Here is a 19,974-nt window from a genome sequence, read left to right on the forward strand (position 1 = left end):
GAGTGCATTATTAAGGATGAGATTTCAGAATACTTGGAAGTGCATGGTAAAATAGGGCAAAGTCTGCATGGTTTCATCAAGGGGAGGTCAAGCCTGACAAATCTGTTAGAATTCTTTGAGGAGGTAAGGAGTAGGATAGACAAAGGAGAGCCAATGGATGTTATCTACTTGGACTTCCAGAAGGCCTTTGACAAGGTGCCGCACAGGAGGCTGCTCAGTAAGATAAGAGCCCATGGTGTTAGAGGCAAGGTACTAGCATGGATAGAAGATTGGCTGTCTGGCAGGAGGCAGAGAATGGGGATAAGGGGGTCCTTCTCAGGATGGCGGCCGGTGACTACTGGAGTTCCGCAGGGGTCAGTGTTGGGACCACAACTTTTTACTTTATTCATTAATGATCTAGATGATGGAACTGAGGGCATCCTGGCTAAGTTTGCAGATGATACAAAGATAGGTGGAGGGAGGATAGTATTGAGGAGGCGGGGAGGCTGCAGAAGGATTTGGACAGGTAAGAGAATGGGCAAAGAAGTGGCAGATGGAATACAATGTGGGGAAGTGTGAGATCATGCACTTTGGTAGGAAGAATAGAGGCATGGACTATTTTCTAAATGGGGAGAGAATTCAGAAATCTGGAGTGCAAAGGGACTTGGGATTCCTAGTCCAGAATTCTCTTAAGGTTAACTTGCAAGTTGAGTCGGTAGTTAGGAAGGCAAATGCAATGTTGGATTTATTTCGAGAGGACTAGAATATAAAAGCAGGGGTGTGCTGCTGAGGCTTTATAAGGCTCTGGTCAGACCACATTTAGAATATTGTGAGCAATTTTGGGCCCTGTATCTCAGGAAGGATGTGCTGGCCCTGGAGAGGGTCCAGAGGAGGTTAACGAGAACAATCCCAGGAATGAAAGGCTTAACATATGAGGAACATTTGAGGACTCTGGGTCTATACTCAATGGAGTTTAAAAGGATGAGGGGGGATCTGATTGAAACTTACAGAATACTGAAAGGCCTGGATAGATTGGACGTGGGGAAGATGTTTCCATTAGGCTCAGAGTAAAGGGAAGACCCTTTAGAACAGAGATGAGGAGAAACTTCTTTAGCCAGAGAGTGGTGAATCTATGGAATTCATTGCCACAGAAGGCTGTGGAGGCCAGGTCAATGAGTGTATTTATGACCGAGATAGATAGGTTCTTGATTGTTAAGGGGATCAAAGGTTACGGGGAGATGGTTGGAGAATGGGGTTGAGAAACTTATCAGCCATGATTGAATGGTGGAGCAGACTCGATGGGCCGAAGGGCCTAATTTCTGCTTCTATGTCTTATCCCGCCTCTGGATTAGATTTATACAATTGTGTCCTACTTGCCTGCCCGTTGCACCCATGCGCTGACCCAAAGATTGCACGGGTGCCAAAAAAATGCCATCAATTGGCACTTCAAGGGCCTTAAGTGGCCCGTTAATTAAAGGCCGCCCAATGAAATATCACAATAGCGCGCGATGACGTCGGGACGCTTGCCCAATGTCACGTGTCATTTTACGTGCGTGCAGGGCCTGCCCCCGCACGCCAATGGGAAAATTCTGCCCCTGCAGAATAAAGGCACAGTTTCCTCAATCTCTTCTCATGAGACATTGTCTGGTGAACCTCCATTGCACTTCCTCTATGGCAATTACCATCCTTCCTTAGGTAAGGAGACTAAAACTGTACATAATACTTCAGGTGTGGTCTCACCAAGGCGCTATACAATTGCAGTGAGACATCTTTACTTCTGTACTCAAATCCCCTTGCAATGCAGGCCAACATACCATTTGCCTTCCTTATTGATTGTTGCATCTGCATGATAGCTTTTAGTGACTCATGAACAAGGAAAGCCAGGACCTTTTGGACACCCACACTTCCAAACCCCTCAATTTAAGAAATATTCTGTCTTTTTGTTTTTTCTACCAAAGTGGATAACTTCTCACTTATACGTGTTATATTCCATCTGCTATGTTCTTGCCCATTCACTTAGCTTATTCGAAGTCCACTTGAATTCTCCTTGCACCCTCCTCACAACTTAAATTCCCACCTAGCTTTGTGTCATCAGCAAATTTGGAAATATTGCAAATGGCCTCTGCATTGAAATCATCTATGTAGATTATGAACAGCTGTGCCCCTAGCACTAATCCTTGTGGTACCCCACATTGAGAATGATCCGTTTATTCCTACTCTCTGCTTTCTGCCTGTTAATCAATTCTCAATCTATACTATAAAATTACCCCCAATCCCATGAGCTCTAATTTTGTTTACTAACCTCCTGTGGGACCTTATCAAAAGCCTTCTGAAAATCCAAATACACCACATCCACTGGTTCTCCTTTATCTATGCTACAAGTAACATCCTCAAAAACTCCAAGAGGTTTGACAAACATGATTTCCCTTTCATAAATCCAAGTTGAGTCTGCCCAATTTTACCATTCTTTTCTAAGTGAGAAAATCTTACATAAAACAGAAAATGTTAGAAGCACACATGCCTTAAAGATCTACATCCAAAATGTTAGCAGTCATTTCGCAGATGTTGTAGGACTTAGTGTATCTACAATTTTATTTCAAATTATACCCTTTACAAATTATTTTTAAAATATTACTTGCTGACATAAATTCTCATTCTTGTAAACAGGACAAAACATCAAAGGAGTCAGCAAACAATGTGACAGTAATGAAACTGCTCAAGTTACTTCCAATCAAGGATATTACCTCTCTTATTACAACTAACTGGTTTTCACAAGTAAGTGCATGATATCATATAGTTATGGTGCATTAATAATGTACAAACTTTCTAATTTAAATTAAGATAAAGATGTCACATGGGGTAATAAAGCCTGAAAATCCATCAAAGCTCTGAGATGGTATTGCTGCTTTCAGTATATCATAGCCAGCAAATACCCTGGTGAAGATTAAAAATATAAGTTCATAATTATATTATTGCAAATACTTTATTAGCAGAATAATTAAAAACTTTCCTCTTACACCAACCCACTATTTGACCATATTTTGTATGATTTTGTATTATTTACAGCTTTCTTTACCCTTCTCTCCTGAAAGCACTGATCCATTAGCATGGAATCAAGGGCACCAGCAGTCCTTGCCCTATGGATCATTGCCCCAGGACAGTAAGGCAAGCTACCTGACTATGAAGACTCAAAAGTCAAGTCTGATTATGCTGTCATCTGATGACAACCTGCACATCTTTTCCAGCATGAGTCACTGGATTTCAAATCAGGAATGTCAACCTTGGCTAACTTTTATCTTTGTCCAGCATGGTGGGGTCCCCACCATCATCACACTGGCTAAGAGTAACTAACTCAGCACAGATCAGACATTAAACCACAGAAATTCTTGGCCTATACACCTCCATCCTATCTCAGGATACACTGATTAAACTAAGTAGAGCCTCAATATGTGGAGTTTCAATGTGACTTAACACTTCAATAACCAAATTATTTTGCTACCTAAAAGTTGTGAATTTTTATACATTTAATCAGTCTTTCCAAATGATAGCCAACCTGGATCAAGGAGCTTCTCAGATTTATTTCGTTGGCACCTCTCAAAGTGAATTAACGCCCCATTGCTCCCTTCAGTCTTCGCCTGTATTTCTGCTCTAATTTCCTCAAGTTGCTGCTTCGATTTTGCTGTATCCTGGAGATAGGGAAGAAGTAACTTTTAAAAGGTGATTAATATTATTAAATATGCGCCAACTATTAAAAAATTGCTAATATTTATTAACTAACATTTGAATTTTGTTGACCCAAACCCTAGCCCAATTCCAACTGACTAAAACTCAAGCCAAATTGGATGCAATAAACTTGCAAAGTCATGAAAACTTGGCTCTCTTTTTGTCTGAGATAACAGATTTCTTGACAAAGAACTTCTTTTCATCAAGAAACCAAGTCAAGATAGTAGAATTCTAGTCTGATTAAAACCCTGAGCAAGCTTAGTTAGGTTCAACTTTTTAGTCTAGTATAATGTCGCTTATTATTGTAATATCAGTCACACTAAATCAGCTTCAATTTTGAGTCTTCAAAATTACATAGCACCACTTACTGATCTGAGTCTTACGATGGCTTGCTCCAACACAACAATGTCCCTCTCCTGCTTTTCAATTTCAATCTATTATAAAGATATTCAATTATTATACTTCAACAATACAGTACCATCTAAAATAGGCTGTAAAATGATCACATTTGTTCCAAGTATTTCAAGTAAGTGATGCCTGCATCGTAATGCAGGTTACGCATACCAAAAGTTACATACCATGCAATATATACAACAGTCACTTATGATGCATATAACCTGCATTATGAGGTAAACATAATTATGCAACCTTTCATTACCTTTTAAGGCATGCACAGCCATATAAAAATGAAATAGTTGCAGAGCTCCAACATGTATTATTTGCAGTGATTATATATGAAATAAATTAATCTATGAACGTAAAAGTTCCTTCTTAGAAATAACATGATGCTACATAAGTAATTTCATTATGTCAGCTGTGGCTCAGTTGGTAGCACTTTGGTATCTGAGGTTTTGGGCTCATGTCCCACTCCAGGACCTTTGTTCTTTTTTTAAATTAATTCATGGGATGTGGGCATCACTGGCTAAACCAGCATTTATTGCCCATCCCTAAGTGCCCTCTGAACAAGGGCAATTAAGAGTCAATCACATTGCTGTGGGTCTGGAGTCACATGCAGGTCAGACCAGGTAAGCACAGCAGATTTCCTTCCCGGAAGGACGTTAGTGAACCAGATGGGTTTTTACGACAATTGATAATGGTTTCATGAACATTAAACTTTTAATTATTTTTATAATTTAATTATTTTTTGAGCACAAAAATCTAAGCTGACACTCCAGTGTACTTGAGTGCTGCACCGTTGGAGGTGCTGTCTTTCAGATGAGACATTAGGCCAGAGGTGGATGTAAAAGATCCCATGGCACTATTTCAAAGAAAAGCCATGGATTTATCTTCAGTGTGTCCTGGCCAATATTTCTCCCTCAATCAGCATTGCAAAAACTGGTTATCTGGTCATTATAACATAGTTGCTCATGGGATCTTGCTGCACATAAATTGGCTGCCGCATTTCCTAGTTTACAATGCTGTCTTCACTTCAACAAGAAACTACTTCATTACCATGTACCTTGTGGAAGCTGAGCACTTTTCATCCTTGCTACAGAGAACGTTCTATACAGTATAAAGTCACATGCCAAATCAAAAATCAATTGACCAAGACAAGAGGAACCAGTAAGGTAAAATGATACAAGCCCAGGTTTTCCTTTCCAGCAGCACTGTCACAGAAGCAGAACTTAATCCCAAAAATATTTTCTGGGTTCAACTTAATTTAAGTATTCCAAATGAATTCGCAGAAATATTCCCATCTCTGATTGGGAATTCACCATTTTGGTGGAAAATTGCATACTGTGGCAGGATTTAAATGCATTCAACAACAGCATAAACAACATGACCAGTTCTGAAAATGTCTGAGGTCTGGTGCAGTTGCACAGGAATCCCAAATTTTCTGAAGCTTAAGTAGAAATGATGCAGAAAAGAAGTTCCTTTGCGAAGGGAGGAACGTTTTGGAACACAGGGGAGATGGCTGACCAAGGGAACCACACGGGCACAATTGAAGAAGTTAGTTCTGGTAGCAGGTACCACCACTATTCTGAAGTTTAATGATCATCGAAGATTGTACTAAATATTTTGCCATCTCCACTTTGTGTTGAAGAGCTTCAAGAACTCACCACTAATATCCAGAAAGCTACCTTTACACCCCAATCTTGACCCACAAATGTAACTTTGTTCACAACTGACAACAAGCACCTACTAAAAACATCATGTGATATGCAACTGCTTGCTCATGCACTTGTCATCACCCCCATTATGGTGTGAATACTGTCATCTGGTTTGACCAAATCTCACTTGAAATAGAGTATGTTTACTCTTTTCATTCTTAACAGCCAACACACAAAAAAATGACTGACCACAGATAGTACACGGCATCCACCCTCCTCCTCTGGCCTTTCAAACCATGACCAGAAAAAGCCTTGGAACACAAGGAAGCAGAAGGAGAAAGAGCTGAATGAAGTTGGGTAAGTTGGGGCAAGTTCAGGTGCATGTTAGTCATGATATTGCCACTCTATTTACCTTCATTCACATTCTGGAGGATTATGCATAGTACATCAGTAAACTATGATTCTTTCATGTTACTCTACCAGAAGTCACATGAACTCATTACATCTTCCTTCTCCTTGGACATCCTGTTTCTTGCCAAGAGGCATCTAGAAAAAAATATCTAATTCTTGGTTCCCAGCCCAGCCAACTCCGTGTTAAACAGTAGGAGGAGAGCACATAAAGGCAATGCGCAAAGTGTAATATGGCTGGAGGAACTGTGAATGAAAGTTGAGAAGTTGGATATTCTTGAAAAGGAGGACATGAATAATACTAATTCTGCAATTTTTCCCAGTGCATTGAGAATCAGATTCCAGTGTGACATTGACTTACAAGGAGACATCCTTATTGATAACCTGAAGGAGAAAAGCACATGAAGCCATCAGAGGGGTCAAGCACATAAACAGAGACCACATGGAAGGGATATAAAAGAGAATCCAGAAACGATGACAGGCTGTGCAATACAGTCTTGAAGTTACATACAAACCAAACTGAACACCATGGTACTCTGCAGTCATAATGCAAAGTTAAGATCTCATTTGCATCAGAGTAATACCACCAGACCTCAAAATTTCCTTATTAATTAAACCATCATATGCCTATGAAGAGCACCCCAGATATTCCTAAAAATCCAGGACTCAAAACAGGAACAGGCATAAAAGCAGTGTGAATACACAGGCTGTAGTGGGTCACCATTTTAACTCCCTGTTCACACCATTCCCGACACGGAGTCAGGATTAAAATAGGGTTCTAGTTTTGTTGAGAGACAGTCTATTAAGAAGCTGCAGACATTCCAGCTCTGGTATTATCTGTGATACAAAAATTTGCATTAAACAATTCATGTGATATGTTTTATATATCTAGCCTTATAGTTATTATAGGCAAAGTTCAATACATACAGCCCATATTTAATTTAAATCTCACTAAGTATTTGCAGAACTGGAGGATAGTGGGAATGATCTAAATGAAGCAAAGAGACAGTCTTATGGGTGAGCTGAATTTGAAGAGGGCATGACAGAAGATTGAGGAGAAACTAAATAAAGAAAGGAGTTCAGTCTCCATTAGGAAGGGAGATGTGGATTAGTGAGCAAAAGATAGTGGGGGAGTGGAAGCAGAGGCTGTTGAATGGATGGGGTTTTATCTCATTGACGAAGAAATCCACAAGCTCCTGGAACTTGCTAGAGGTGAGGGTGAAAGGGGAAGGGGAGAGCAAAGCTCAGTAGTGCTTGATGTAGTCAAGCCAAATCTGGCATTGTATGGCTACACAGGTCTGAGTATGCGCAGTGTTCCCAACTTTCCAGGATGCATCAATATTAGTTGGTCAACTGTACTGTTAAGTTCCAGAATCTCTGTCTCTGGAGGAAGTATTTCTGTTATTATATGATCCTTGGCCAGACCCCCAAGTTGTTGGTAAGATCCAGTTAGGGACCGATGACATTTTGCTTAAAGTAAACAAAATTTGAGATTCAAAACTTTGTGGATAAAGTCGCAAAATTCCATAGATTTTGAACAAACAAAAATAAACTTTGCTATAGGTTAGAAAGATAAAACAATTTACAATATATATCTTTTACTCTAACATTCAGGGTTAATATGAGGTATATGTGATTTAAAAGGCAAACTGTGGTTAAATACACCACTTTGCACAATAAATGCCAAATTCAACAAAAAGAGTCCATGGATTTCTCAGCAACCCATACAAATGTCAGTAAACACTGAGTCAACCAACCTCACAAACTCCATCTCTCTCGTCTTGACCTTTGCAGATCTCGCCTTGAAATTCTCTTCAAAAGTTGCTCCAACTCTGACGGCATCAATGACGGCCACCTTGCAGGGTTTCAATCTCATCTGCAAAGATTCTGGTCACCTGGTTTTCCCGAGTACTTACTCAAGCACCACCTCACAAGCACAACTTCAGCTCTTCAGCCGCACCAAGCAGAACACTACTGCTCCAAAGTGGTACCCTCACCACAACAGCACACAGCACGGAGTCACCAACTTTCTGCTGCCATCTTGGATCTTTAGGGCTTCTCCTGAGCCCTCTTCGATTACCAGACTTGGATTGCATCAACAGCCCACCTCGCAGAGTTTCAATCTTGAGTCCCGACATTCGATTCCCCTGAATTCCCAAGTGCGGGAAGGTCGAGAGTTGAAGTGCCCGACCTCCGCTCTCAATTATAATGTAAGTTTGACTTCCATAGCACCTCCCGCTTGGAAGGAAGCTTCACTAAAGTGAAGGTTTCTTTACAATGGCTTTACAATTTTTCCACACGTGTACTTATCATAAAAACTTCTAACCAATAGCTCATTACATACTATGCAGATAATCTTTTAATTTTGCTGCACAATTGCACATATTGTATTATAAAAGGTACACAGGCTTAACAAAAACCAGTGCATGTGATAAGTACGATTAGCAGGATTTAACATCATAGAATTATTATAACTTAAAACAGATTCTTTTTCCTACGCTCGTTCTTTAACTCAGCAAATAATGATTCATTTAAACCCACACCTCAATTGTTGGCCTTTTCATTAGCTGTAGGCGTAATTCCATCTTTAAGCTCATTTTCCAAACTCAAACATGGTAAATTCTCATTTTGAGACAATAAAGGTCAAAATGGCTTCTGTGTGCCAACAACTCGTTTCCCCTCTGATCAAAATTTCTTCAAGAATGTTATTGAGATGCTTTTTGTGTTCAAACAAAAGGGTTTGGTATTCCTGCTTGGTTTGACCTTTGAACATTTTAAGATCTTGCACTTTCTCCTGATCCCATTCCAAATGGTTCGTCTTTAATTCTTTCCATGCAATGTCTACTGTTTCTTCATTCTGGACTTTTATTTTTCTTTCCATACAAGTCTTCCACACAATTCATAAACCACATCATCGCAATCCTCTTGGGGTTTTAAATGGTCTTTTGTGAAATGTCTACTTGATGGGTTCCACTTGCTGTACTCTGTGTCTCAACACTGGCAAATACTTGTATTTCGGTGTCAGTTGTCATTGACTCTTCTGGATCACTTTGTAGTCTCAGCCCTTTTAGTCTCAGCAATCTTTTATTCTGGAATTCTGCAAGCATTTCTGTTGCTTCTGTAATGTCCATTACTGAGGTGGGCACATCAGTATTGTTATTTGGATCAGTTCTTTGCTCAGCTGGATCATAATTAGGCAAGAAGCAGGTTGTGGGAAAACTATAATGCCTGCTCCATCATTGCCCAATATAATGTCTACATTTATTTTTTTATTATTCATTTATGGAATGTGGGCTTCGCTGGCTGGGCCAGCATTTATTGTCCACACCTAGATGCCTTTGAGAAGATGGTGGTGAACTACCTTCTTAAACCGCTGCAGTCCATGTGGTGTAGGTACACCCATAGTGCTGTTAGGAAGGGAGCTCCAGGATTTTGACCCAGCAACAGTGAAGGAACAGCGATCTGTTTCTAATTCAGGATGTTAGTAACTTGGAGGGGAACTTCCAGCTGGTGATGTTCCCATCTATCTGCTGCTCTTGTCCTTCTAGATGGGAGTGGTTGTGGGTCTGGAAGGTGCTGTCGAAGGAGCCTTGGTGAATTCCTGCAGTGCATCTTGTAGATGGTACACACTGCTGCTGTGTGTCGGTGGTGGAGGGAGTGAAAGTGTGGGATGTGATGCCAATCAAGCAGACTGCTTTGTCCTGAAGCTTCTTGAATGTTGTGGGAGCTGCACTCATCCAGGCAAGTGGGGAGTATTCCATCACATTCCTGACTTGGGCCTTGTAGATGGTGGACAGGCTTTGGGGGGTCAGGAGGAGAGTTACTCATCATTGCATTCCTAGCCTCTGACCTACTCTTATAACCACAGTATTTATATGGCTAGCCTAGTTCAGTTTCTGGTCAATGGTAACCCCCAGGATGTTGATAGTGGGGGATTCAGTGATGGTAATGCTATTTAACATCAAGGGGCAATAGTTGGATCCTCTCTTGTTGGAGATAGTCATTGCCTGACACTTGTGTGGCGCGAATGTTATTTGCTACTTCTCAGCTCAAGCCTGGATGTTGTCCAGGTCTTGCTGCATTTGGACATGGACTGTTTCAGTATCTGAGGAGTCACAAGTAGTGCTGAACATCGTGCAATCATTAGCACACATCCCCACTTCGGACTTTATGATGGCGGGAAGGTCATTGGTAAAGCAGCTGAAGATGGTTGGGCCGAGGTTCCTACCCTGAGGAACTCCTGCAGTGATGTCCTGGAACTGAGATGACTGAGCTCCAACAACCACAACCGTCTTCCTTTGTGTTAGGTATGACTCCAACCAAGAGTTTTCCCTGATTCTCATTGACTCCAATTTTGCTAGGGCTCATTGATGCCACACTCAGTCAAATGCTGTCTTGATGTCAAGGGCAGTAACCCTCACCTCACCTCGGGAGTTCAACTCTTTTGTCCATGTTTGAATCAAGGCTGTGATGAGGTCAGGGGCTGAGTGGCCCTTGACGAAACCCAAGTTGGACATCAGTGAGCAGGTTATTGCTAAGCAAGTGCTGCTTGACAGCACTGTTGATGACCCTCTCCATTACTTTACTGATGATCGAGAGTAGACTGATGGGGTGGGGTGGTAATTGGCCAGGTTAGATTTGTCCTGCTTTGTAGATGCCAGTGTTGCAGCTGTTCTGGAACAGCTTGACTAGGGGCGCAGCAAGTTCTGGAGCATAAGACTTCAGTACTATTGCTGGAATATTGTCAGGGCCCATCACCTTTGCAGAATCCAGTGCCTTCAGCCATTTCTTGATATCACGTGGAGTGAATCGAATTGCAATAGGTAATTTTGAAACAATTCCAACTACAGAAGGCCCCTTCATCAGAGCACAGTTTAAATTTACTTTATGCAATGGGCAAGGCACACCCTTCCCATCAACACCCAGTATTAATGCATTCTGATTCAACGAACTTTCTGAAGAAGGGTTCAAATCCTTTGCTGACAAAGGAGCTGAACCAATATCTCTCAGAATAACAAATTTTGCTAGGCCATTTCTTAGAGAAAAATGAAGTGTCTACCCCTTCCAATATAAATCCCTTATAATTGTTTTAGTTCTATTCCTACTGTAAAAAACATTAGTAACATTGGGGTTCTCAAGTTTCACTTTCTGGTCCAGCTTTCTCTGTGGAAATTCCTGTCGCTTGGACCAGTGCCATAGTTTTAACATCTGTTCCCTTTACTGGTACTGTCTTTTCTAAAGACTTCTTAAGCATTCCTATTACTGCCACCAGTTTAGCATTCAGTTTCCATCAATGGGCTTTGAGATATCCTGTCTTACGACAATAAAAGCATATTGGTTTCTTCACGTCACTTTGATCCTCTACACTATCATTTCTAGTGACTGCAACAGCTTCTGCCTTTTCCATAAATCTACACTGTTTTCTATTCCTCTAGCTTCCCTGTGGGCTTACCAATGGAGATCTACTGCTCCCTAGCTGCCTATGTGATAATGTCACACTCATTTGCCAGAACTGCTCCTTTCCATCCCTTAGAAACACTTCAGTCTTCCAAGTGTGACCTCTTTGCTATTGGGATGTTGTTTCAAAATTCTTCAAGTATCATTAGCTCCCTCACATCCTCAAAATTTAATTCTAACTTCAGAGATCGAAACCACCAGCCCTGCAACATTTTTTTCCTTAGCAACTTCTATAAACGTTTCCTTTGTTTTTTTTTACGGTTCGAAATTTCAACTGATCTGATCCAGGGACAAGCTTGTAAGCATTAAGTACTGCAGTTTAACTGCCTCATAATCCGAAGATTGTTCTTCTGAAAAATTAGAATACACATCCGTAGCCCTCCCAACCAAAACACTTTGCAAATTGAGTGTCCATGTGTTCTTAGGCCACTTCAGCTTCACAGCCACCTTTTCAAACATGCTAAAATATCTTTCATTCTGTCTTTGGTGAATTTAGGAAATAGACAAAGACTCGTGGTTATATCAAAGCTCAGAATGGGACTCAATTCCTCATCCGAGCTACTAGATTCTTTCACCACATAGCCTAAGCTTTTCTCTAGCCAGTTCACAATGTCTGACTTCTTTCTCTCTTTGAAACTCTTTCCTCATTTCCCAAGTTGTTGGTAATATCCAGTTAGGGACCAATAACCTTTCATTTAAAGTAGAGAAAGATCGAGATTGAAGACACTTGCTCAGTGAATAAAGCCACAAGATTGCACAGGTTTTGAACAAACAAAAATAAATGTTACTATATAAAGGTTAGAAAGATAAAACAATCTTACAATATCTATTTTACACTCTGACATTCAGGATTACAATGAGGTACATGTGAATTAACAAGTAGATACACCACTCTGCAAAATAAATGCCAAATACAGCCAAAAGAGAGCTCACAGTTTTCTCAACAACTCACCCAGACATCAGTAACACTGAGTCAACCAATCTCACTGCTCCAAAGGGGTATTATTAAGACCAGGTGAGAAGGGGTGAACTGGCTCCCCTCTATTCAACTCCCTTGATTGGTTGCAAAAGAGGTTCAAGTTTCTTTTTCACAAGGATATGCCTTTTCAAATCAGAATGTATTTAAGCTGTGAGCAAGAAGGACCCAATCAAACCAGCTTTTCTTGAGTCAAAGAAAAAGCATATTTATTAATCGCTAAACCAGAGAAAAATATTTAAAATGCTACATCAAGCATTCGGACCACATGCAGTCATTCAGGTCCATATATATATACTCAGGTACTTTGAGTCCAATTAAAAAAAAATAAAAGAATATATGGTTAAATGTCCTTTCATTGTCCTTATGGCATAGATTTTAAACGCTGCGGCCAGTTTGGGTTAGCTGGTTTCTTGGATGCAGTCGGATGTAGATGATGTTTTTTTTAAAAAAATTCATTTGTGGGGTGTGGTACTGCTGACTAGGCCAGCATTTATTGCTCATCCCTTGAGAAGCTGGTGGTAGTGAGCTGCCTTCTTGAACCACTGCAGTCCTTGTGGTGTAGATACACCCACAGTGCTAGTTAGGGAGGGAGTTCCAGGATTTTGACCCAGAAACAGTGAAGGAACAGAGAGATATTTCCAAGTCAGGATGGTGAATGGCTTGGATGTCGCAATTATAATGAGATCTCAGTCTGCTGGTAGGTTTCTGGTACAGTTGGCTTCTTGAACCAGGTGACACACTTATTCCAAAATAGAGAGAGGAAGAGAGAGCAGCCTTTAGCCTGTTTCCTCTACTGAAGACTTCCTTGACACTGCTCATGTCACTTGCGATCTCTCTCTCCAGTGACAGGGCAGCCTTGCCTTGAAATACTTCACCCATTGTGTATTTCCAAGAGATTTTGGGTGCATCTGTCTGTGGCGAACATTGTTTCAATATCCAGTATTTTGCATTTTTAATCTCTTAGACAGTTATGAATTTCAAAGGGTGTCTGGCTTACAGGAAAAGTCTCTTCTCACACTCCCCCGAGTGTGATTTTTTTTGCTTCTCACCTTCACATTGGAATGTGTGTGGCCTTTCATTTTTAAACAGTTTGCTCTGCCTCATTTCCAATTGAAAAATTTCAAGTCAGTTGAAAGTTGAAAAATATTTTCAAAAATTAAGGGGCATAGCCTTGTGACAGTCGTGACAGTGCCCTCATCCTAACAGCCTGCAGTCACCAAACTTCTGCTGCCTTCCTGGGTCTTCAGGACTTCTCCCAAGTCCTCTTCAATTACCAGACTTAAATGGCATCAACAACTTCCACATCGCAGGGTTTCAACCTCATCTCCTGAGATTCTGTTCCCCTGGATTTCCAAGTATACTCTCAAGCACCAACTCACCAGCACAACTTCAGATCTTTGACCGCACCGAGCATAACACTACTGCTACCAAGGGGTGCCTTTGCCCCAACGGCATGCAGCATGGTGTCACCAACCTTCAGATGCCTTCTTCACTTAAAGACTGCTCCCTACAGCCCTTTTCCTTTGGAGCCAGATTCTGTGCTTTTTTTAAAAAAGCAGCACCAGGACCTTTTCCTGTCCATGTCTCATTTCTGGGGCTCTTCTTTTGGGACCTTTCCCTGTCCCCTCTCCCTCTGGACCTCTCCTTGTACCTGCCTGGCACACTTACTTCAAGGCGCTCCACTCCCAGTCACCTGACTTGTGTTTCTCGTGCCGGTTTTCTTCCTGCACAGGAGGGCTGGGCCCAAAGAACACAAAAGCCCCGAGTCCGTCTGGTATTGAAGTTCCTGACCTCTGCTCCCAACGTTGTTAAGTTTGACTTTCACAACACTGTTCACAGGAAATTAAGAGATTTACCATTATTGGTACATCTGAAAGTGCAGGAGCACAACACACATCACAGCGCTTCCCAATATTTTCTGACATTCCCTCGTTTAAATAATCAGGTCTTACTCTGTGTTGGTGACCCATGTGCTGGGAGCATGAAGGCCAAGTGGGAAGGAGACAACAAATATCAAGCAGCACAGAAGAGCTGCTGCAGTACCCTAAAAGGGATATCTGTATTTTCAAAGCATTTGATCATAGTTGCTGTAGAAAGATGCCAAGGATATTATAAGCATTGAAGGAGGGCTGCTTCCAATTTGCAGACATCAGTCTTTGAAAAAGGTCACAGGGGACTGTCAAGGGAAGACATCCCATTTTCACGCATGATATTTTACAACTTCCAACAAAATATTCCAGCAACACCCATTTGTTCTGTCGAAGGGTCATGAGGACTCGAAACGTCAACTCTTTTCTTCTCCGCCGATGCTGCCAGACCTGCTGAGTTTTTCCAGGTAATTCTGTTTTTGTTTTGGATTTCCAGCATCCGCAGTTTTTTTGTTTTTATCCCATTTGCATGCTGCATGTTTGTGTATCTGCTTTGGGAGACAGAATGGTCTACTTAGCATGTCACCCACCTCAGACTGTAAGTAAATGAAGTCCATAACAGATGCTAAGGGAAGCAAATGGTGACTGTAGCCCCAACCTGAAATACCTAACACAATTGGATGAAGTTACTTTGGAAATTGTGGACCCCTAGTCTATATAGCCCATGGATATTGGTCATGCAGATGACATTCCCATGCTGCTTTTTCTTCCCTCTATGAACCTGTCACACACACAGCCATTCTATTATCAGAAAACCAAACTAGCACTCCAATATCACAACATGGCCTTTACTGGGAAATTAAATGGAGGTAATTCTGATGGGAAATGAAAACTGGGAGAGTTGTATAACACTTCCCAAGTTAAAATTGTCCCCAAGAAATGCTGATACCAATGAATGGTTATTTTAAGTATGCTTTTGTAGGTAAAGGTGAGGATATCCAAGTTCCAGAGCTTAAAGTTATAATCCCTTCCACTTCACAGTCTTTGTAGCATTCATTCCTCCTCCCCTCTCAGCTGCCAAGCTGAGAATGATGCCATTAATTTACACCAATAAATGTTGCTTTATAACTACTGCCAATACACCAAGTGTGCTAAGTAGGCTGCAAAATGTGATCGTCCATTGTATGACTGCTTCACAGAATCTCTGCTCATACCAGAGCAGAGGATACATGCAGCGTCATCTACAGCAGATGCCTTTGAATAGAAGTCCTAATGGTGCCTTAATTGATGTTATAGTTACCATTGGTTCTGATATCCATGAGCCAGTTTCTTTATGGATTGACAGTACCCTGCTATGCAGTAAATTGGGAAACATGTTGAGAAATGTCCAGCAGCATTAGTATAGTATGTGCAGGCACAGAAGAGGAAGCTATCTCCCATGGCAAGACTACATCGACGTAACCCAGCCGCCTAACTCAGTAAGTTAGGTAGAAAATTTCTAACCAATAATTTGTAAACAGTGAGCATGTCTTCCATGTTTCTGTTTTCAATGCCCACTATCCCATAGGCCAGAATATAATGCTTGTCGGGCGGGCACACGTCCGACTGAGTGTAAAATGACGTGCAATATTTTGGTCGGTGGGCACGCATGGGAATCGGCAGCACTCCTGCTGACAATTAAAAAGCCTATTAAGGCCATTAAAGTTATAATTTAAAAATTTTTTTGCAGGACAAGCGGCCTTTGCTTTTTTTTTTTAGGAAACCTCAACCACAGGCGGGATGAGGTTTCAACAGCAAATAAAACTAAAATAAAAATTAACATTTCATTAATAACATATCCCTGCTCATGTGACAGTCACATGAGGGAACATGCTCTATAACACTTTAAAAATCTTTATTTTTAATATTCAAAACTCTTCATCTCCCGAAGGTAGCTCTGTGCCTCGGAACTTTTCCAGCACACACCTATGAACGTGTGCTCTCACCCTCCTCCCCATCCCCCACACAGGCAGCACTGAGTGCTGTCACGCATATTTAACGCTGGGTGGGCCTTAATTGGCCCAGCAGCATGAAATTGCAGTCCGGCTCCAATTGCTGGGACTACCGCGCCTGCCCCCACCGAGCCTGTCCGACAAAGGCAAAATTCTGCCCATACACTTTAATTGCATAATAAATTGTCCTTCAAAGATTTGTGGATATCATCACTAAGTTTCTCTGCTTGTGCATCCAACTCAAAATATAATTTAGATAATACTGCCTTTCCATGTTATTGTGGGCAACAAATGCTGTCCTTGTCGGCAACACCCAAATCCCATGGAAAAAAATTACCCAATTCTGGGTCCCATACTTCTGGAAAGCTTTAGACAAGGTACAAAAAAAATTAGGAAAATGGTTTCAGGAATGAGAGAGTTCAGTTATGGGGATGGAAAGGAGAAGCTGGGGCATTTCCTCTTACAGAAGAGAAAGTTGAGAAGAGATTTGAAAGAGGTGTTCAAAACTATGAAGGGTTTAGATATAGTAGATAGAGAGAAACTGTTCCCATTGGCAGAAGGGTCACGAATGAAAGGATACCAAACTCAGAAGCCCTTCTTTTTCTTTAAAATGTCAACCAAGTCCCTCCAGGAATCAAACTGAGAGTAGCATGACTTATTTCACATAGGTCCCTTACAGCTGCCAAATCCTCAGACCCTCAGTATAGATTAAAGGGTTAACTCTAAAACTACTCTGACAATAACTACTGAGCATGTGCACAAGGAACTATGTAATAATGACATCACACAGAGAAGAACGAAGAGAATCTGAGATAGGAGCAGTGGCTCTGTCCTAGTGCTCTGTGATCCTGTACAGGGTTGAGTATGAACCTTCAAAATCTTTGCTAAGGTTAAGACACCCAACAACAGATGGTGGCACCAGACCCACAGAAAAGCGGTGTAAAATGGTGGGAAACAAGCCAAGGAGAAGCCCAGCAGCAGAGAGCAGCAAGTGAAGGACTTTGAGGCCTACCTGGTGAATTAGGCCAGAGGGGGAAACCATGAGGACAGTCAAGTGACTAACACAGAAAGCAGCGCAAGAAACAGGAACCTTGAGCCAGGGTGAGCAATTTTACCCTACCTCTCTACAAAATAGTTGCAGAATGTAGAGGGCCCCACGGAGATCGAGCAATAGCAAAACCGGAAAAATTATTCCCTCGTTATTGAACTACATCGGGTCTCACAAGTAAGACTAAAGGACCCAGTCAGTACCTTGTTATGTGCGATAGATAGCATCACAGATAGCTTGCTGACCAGGCAGGGGGGTCAGAAGGAAACAGCCTCCTACGAAGATATCATCAGAGCCTTTGATTCTTATTTCAGTCTTCGTCGAATGATTATAGAGTGGGCAAAATTCAACCGTTGACATCAAAGACAAGGTGAAGGCATCGATTCATTCATAAATGATCACTATCGTCTGGCTGACAATTGTGGGTACGGAACATTAAAAGATGATTTAACAAGAGACAGATAAGTTGTCAGTGTTTTGGAAGGAACCCTACCAGACTCTACAGTCTAGAGAAGATTTGATGTTCAGCAAAGCAGTTCAACTGGCTGGACAGGCCGAAGTGCAAAAGCAAAACTGAGTTTATGCAAGGGGTGAGCAAGAAATTCCATGGGAAAAGCTATTTGAAACCATTAAATTTATTGGGTGCAAAACTGGAAGCACATCACAGAAGCAACCAGGGAAGCGTGCTGAAAGAGTGGCAAGTACCATTTTACAATGTCCCCACTGAGGCAGGAAAGTGGTCCAGTGGTGCAAAGAATGCCCTGCTCAAATGTCAATGTCATGGATGTGGCAAAGTCAGTCATTCAAAAATATCTTATGTTCAAAAGTGTGTTTGCAAAGCAAAAAGAAAAATCTTTTAAAAGAAGCTCTCTACAAGAAGTTCAGGAACAATACAGCCAGGAAATCACTTTTCACATTGAAATCAAAGAGATTTAAAGCCAAATACTGGCACGTTAACATTAAAGTCAATGGACATCACACAGAGTTGAAATTGGATATAGGAGCTGGAGTCTCAGCTCTGTATGATGGAGCTAATTGGTTGCAAAAAGGCATTCTGGAACCTTCATCAAACTTCAAGATCTGGCAGGAATCAAGATAAAGTCAAAATTTAGCTTGGTGCAACATGTACAAAAGCAGAAAGATCTGAGACATAATAGCCCACAACTTCCGTGGAGTGGCAATCACCATCGGATTGCCACTCCTTTTTGCTTACCCAGGTCGGAAGCTGCACATTTCTTGCCCGATCTTCCGGCCTGGGCTTGTTGAGAAATGTGCAGTCTAAACTTCCCAGGCAATACCTGTGCAATCTTTGCATGAGAAATTCCAGGAGATCCCCCAGTCCATTTTCTGGGGCACCTCTGGGGTATAACCCCAGCCCCCTCAAGCCAACGGAGAAGCCATTAAAGGCCTCCTCAGAAAAAAAACAAAGATTTTGAGTTAGCTCTGCTCAGCCACCTCTCTACACTGTTGCAGAACTGCTTTGTCCCAGGGGAGCTCTTGATGGGCTGCAGGCTAGGAACCCAACTTCCTTCCCTTCTTCATACTTTAACGCCAAGTGTCATGTTAAAAGACCACAGCCATGCCCGACAGAGGGAAGAAGGTTATAGAGGCCAAGCCAATGCTTTCAACCAATGACAAGGCTCACAACCTTCCCACACTCAGAAGGGGAGAAATAGTGTGGATAAGGGACCAGCAGTGAGTAGGTACCGTAGTGGAGAGGTTGCAACAGCCAAGATCTTATCTTGTCCAGACAGAAACCAGAATGATCCAAAGAAGTAGGAGTTCCTTGACTTCCATGAACAAGAAGCCACTAGCCGATGGAATAAAAATAGAAATTGCTGGAAAAACTCAGCAGGTCTGACAGCAACTGTGGAGACAGAAACAGAGTTAACATTCTGAGTCCGTATGACTCTTCCGAGCCAATGGACTGCATACCTTGACCCACAGGAGGAAACTATGACTACAAAATGCAATAACAATGGAAACAAGAAATGACAACTCTCAGGGAATGAGTCTGGAGTGAAGAGATACTCAACAACCTCAAAGAGAACTCAGTACACATTCAGGGGCATTGATGAAACCACCACAGCAAAGATTATCCCTGTAAAAACAGAGACTTTGGGAGGAGGAGAAGGAGAGTGTGTAAATAGAGATAAAGATGGGGGCGTGTAGGGGCGGGGGCAGTGGATGGGCAAGATGTAGACTAAAGGGTTAACTCCAACACTAATCCAACAATAGCACTTTATGCACATGCTCAGTAGCTATGTAATAATGATGTCACACAGAGGAGAAATGAGGAGAATCAGAGAGTAGCAGTGACTCTCTTCTAGTCCTCTATAATCCTGTACATAGTTGAGTATCTAAATAAAAGTTACTTTGAAAAAGGGTCTTTTCCTACAGCCAGATCTCCTGCTAAGAGTAAGACATCCAAGATCTTCCAACATGATCCAAACAACAATAGACTTAGCAT

The 19,974-nt window shown here is 41.6% G+C and overlaps 1 protein-coding gene across 1 annotated transcript in view; it reads right to left on the reverse strand.

Annotated features, from left to right (window-relative positions):
- The window catches only part of tsga10 (testis specific, 10), a gene marked incomplete at its 5' end in the record, with an annotated part of 157,910 nt that overhangs the window by 113,223 nt on the left and 24,713 nt on the right, over positions 1 to 19,974 (reverse strand). Inside the window, 2 exons of the mRNA XM_041198661.1 lie at positions 3,533 to 3,665; positions 4,071 to 4,136. Coding sequence (XP_041054595.1) covers positions 3,533 to 3,665; positions 4,071 to 4,136 — 199 coding nt within the window. The remainder of the gene's footprint in view (positions 1 to 3,532; positions 3,666 to 4,070; positions 4,137 to 19,974) is intronic.

This window comes from Carcharodon carcharias, chromosome 11 (genome assembly GCF_017639515.1).
Source record: "Carcharodon carcharias isolate sCarCar2 chromosome 11, sCarCar2.pri, whole genome shotgun sequence".
NCBI classification, from domain to species: Eukaryota; Metazoa; Chordata; class Chondrichthyes; order Lamniformes; family Lamnidae; genus Carcharodon; species Carcharodon carcharias.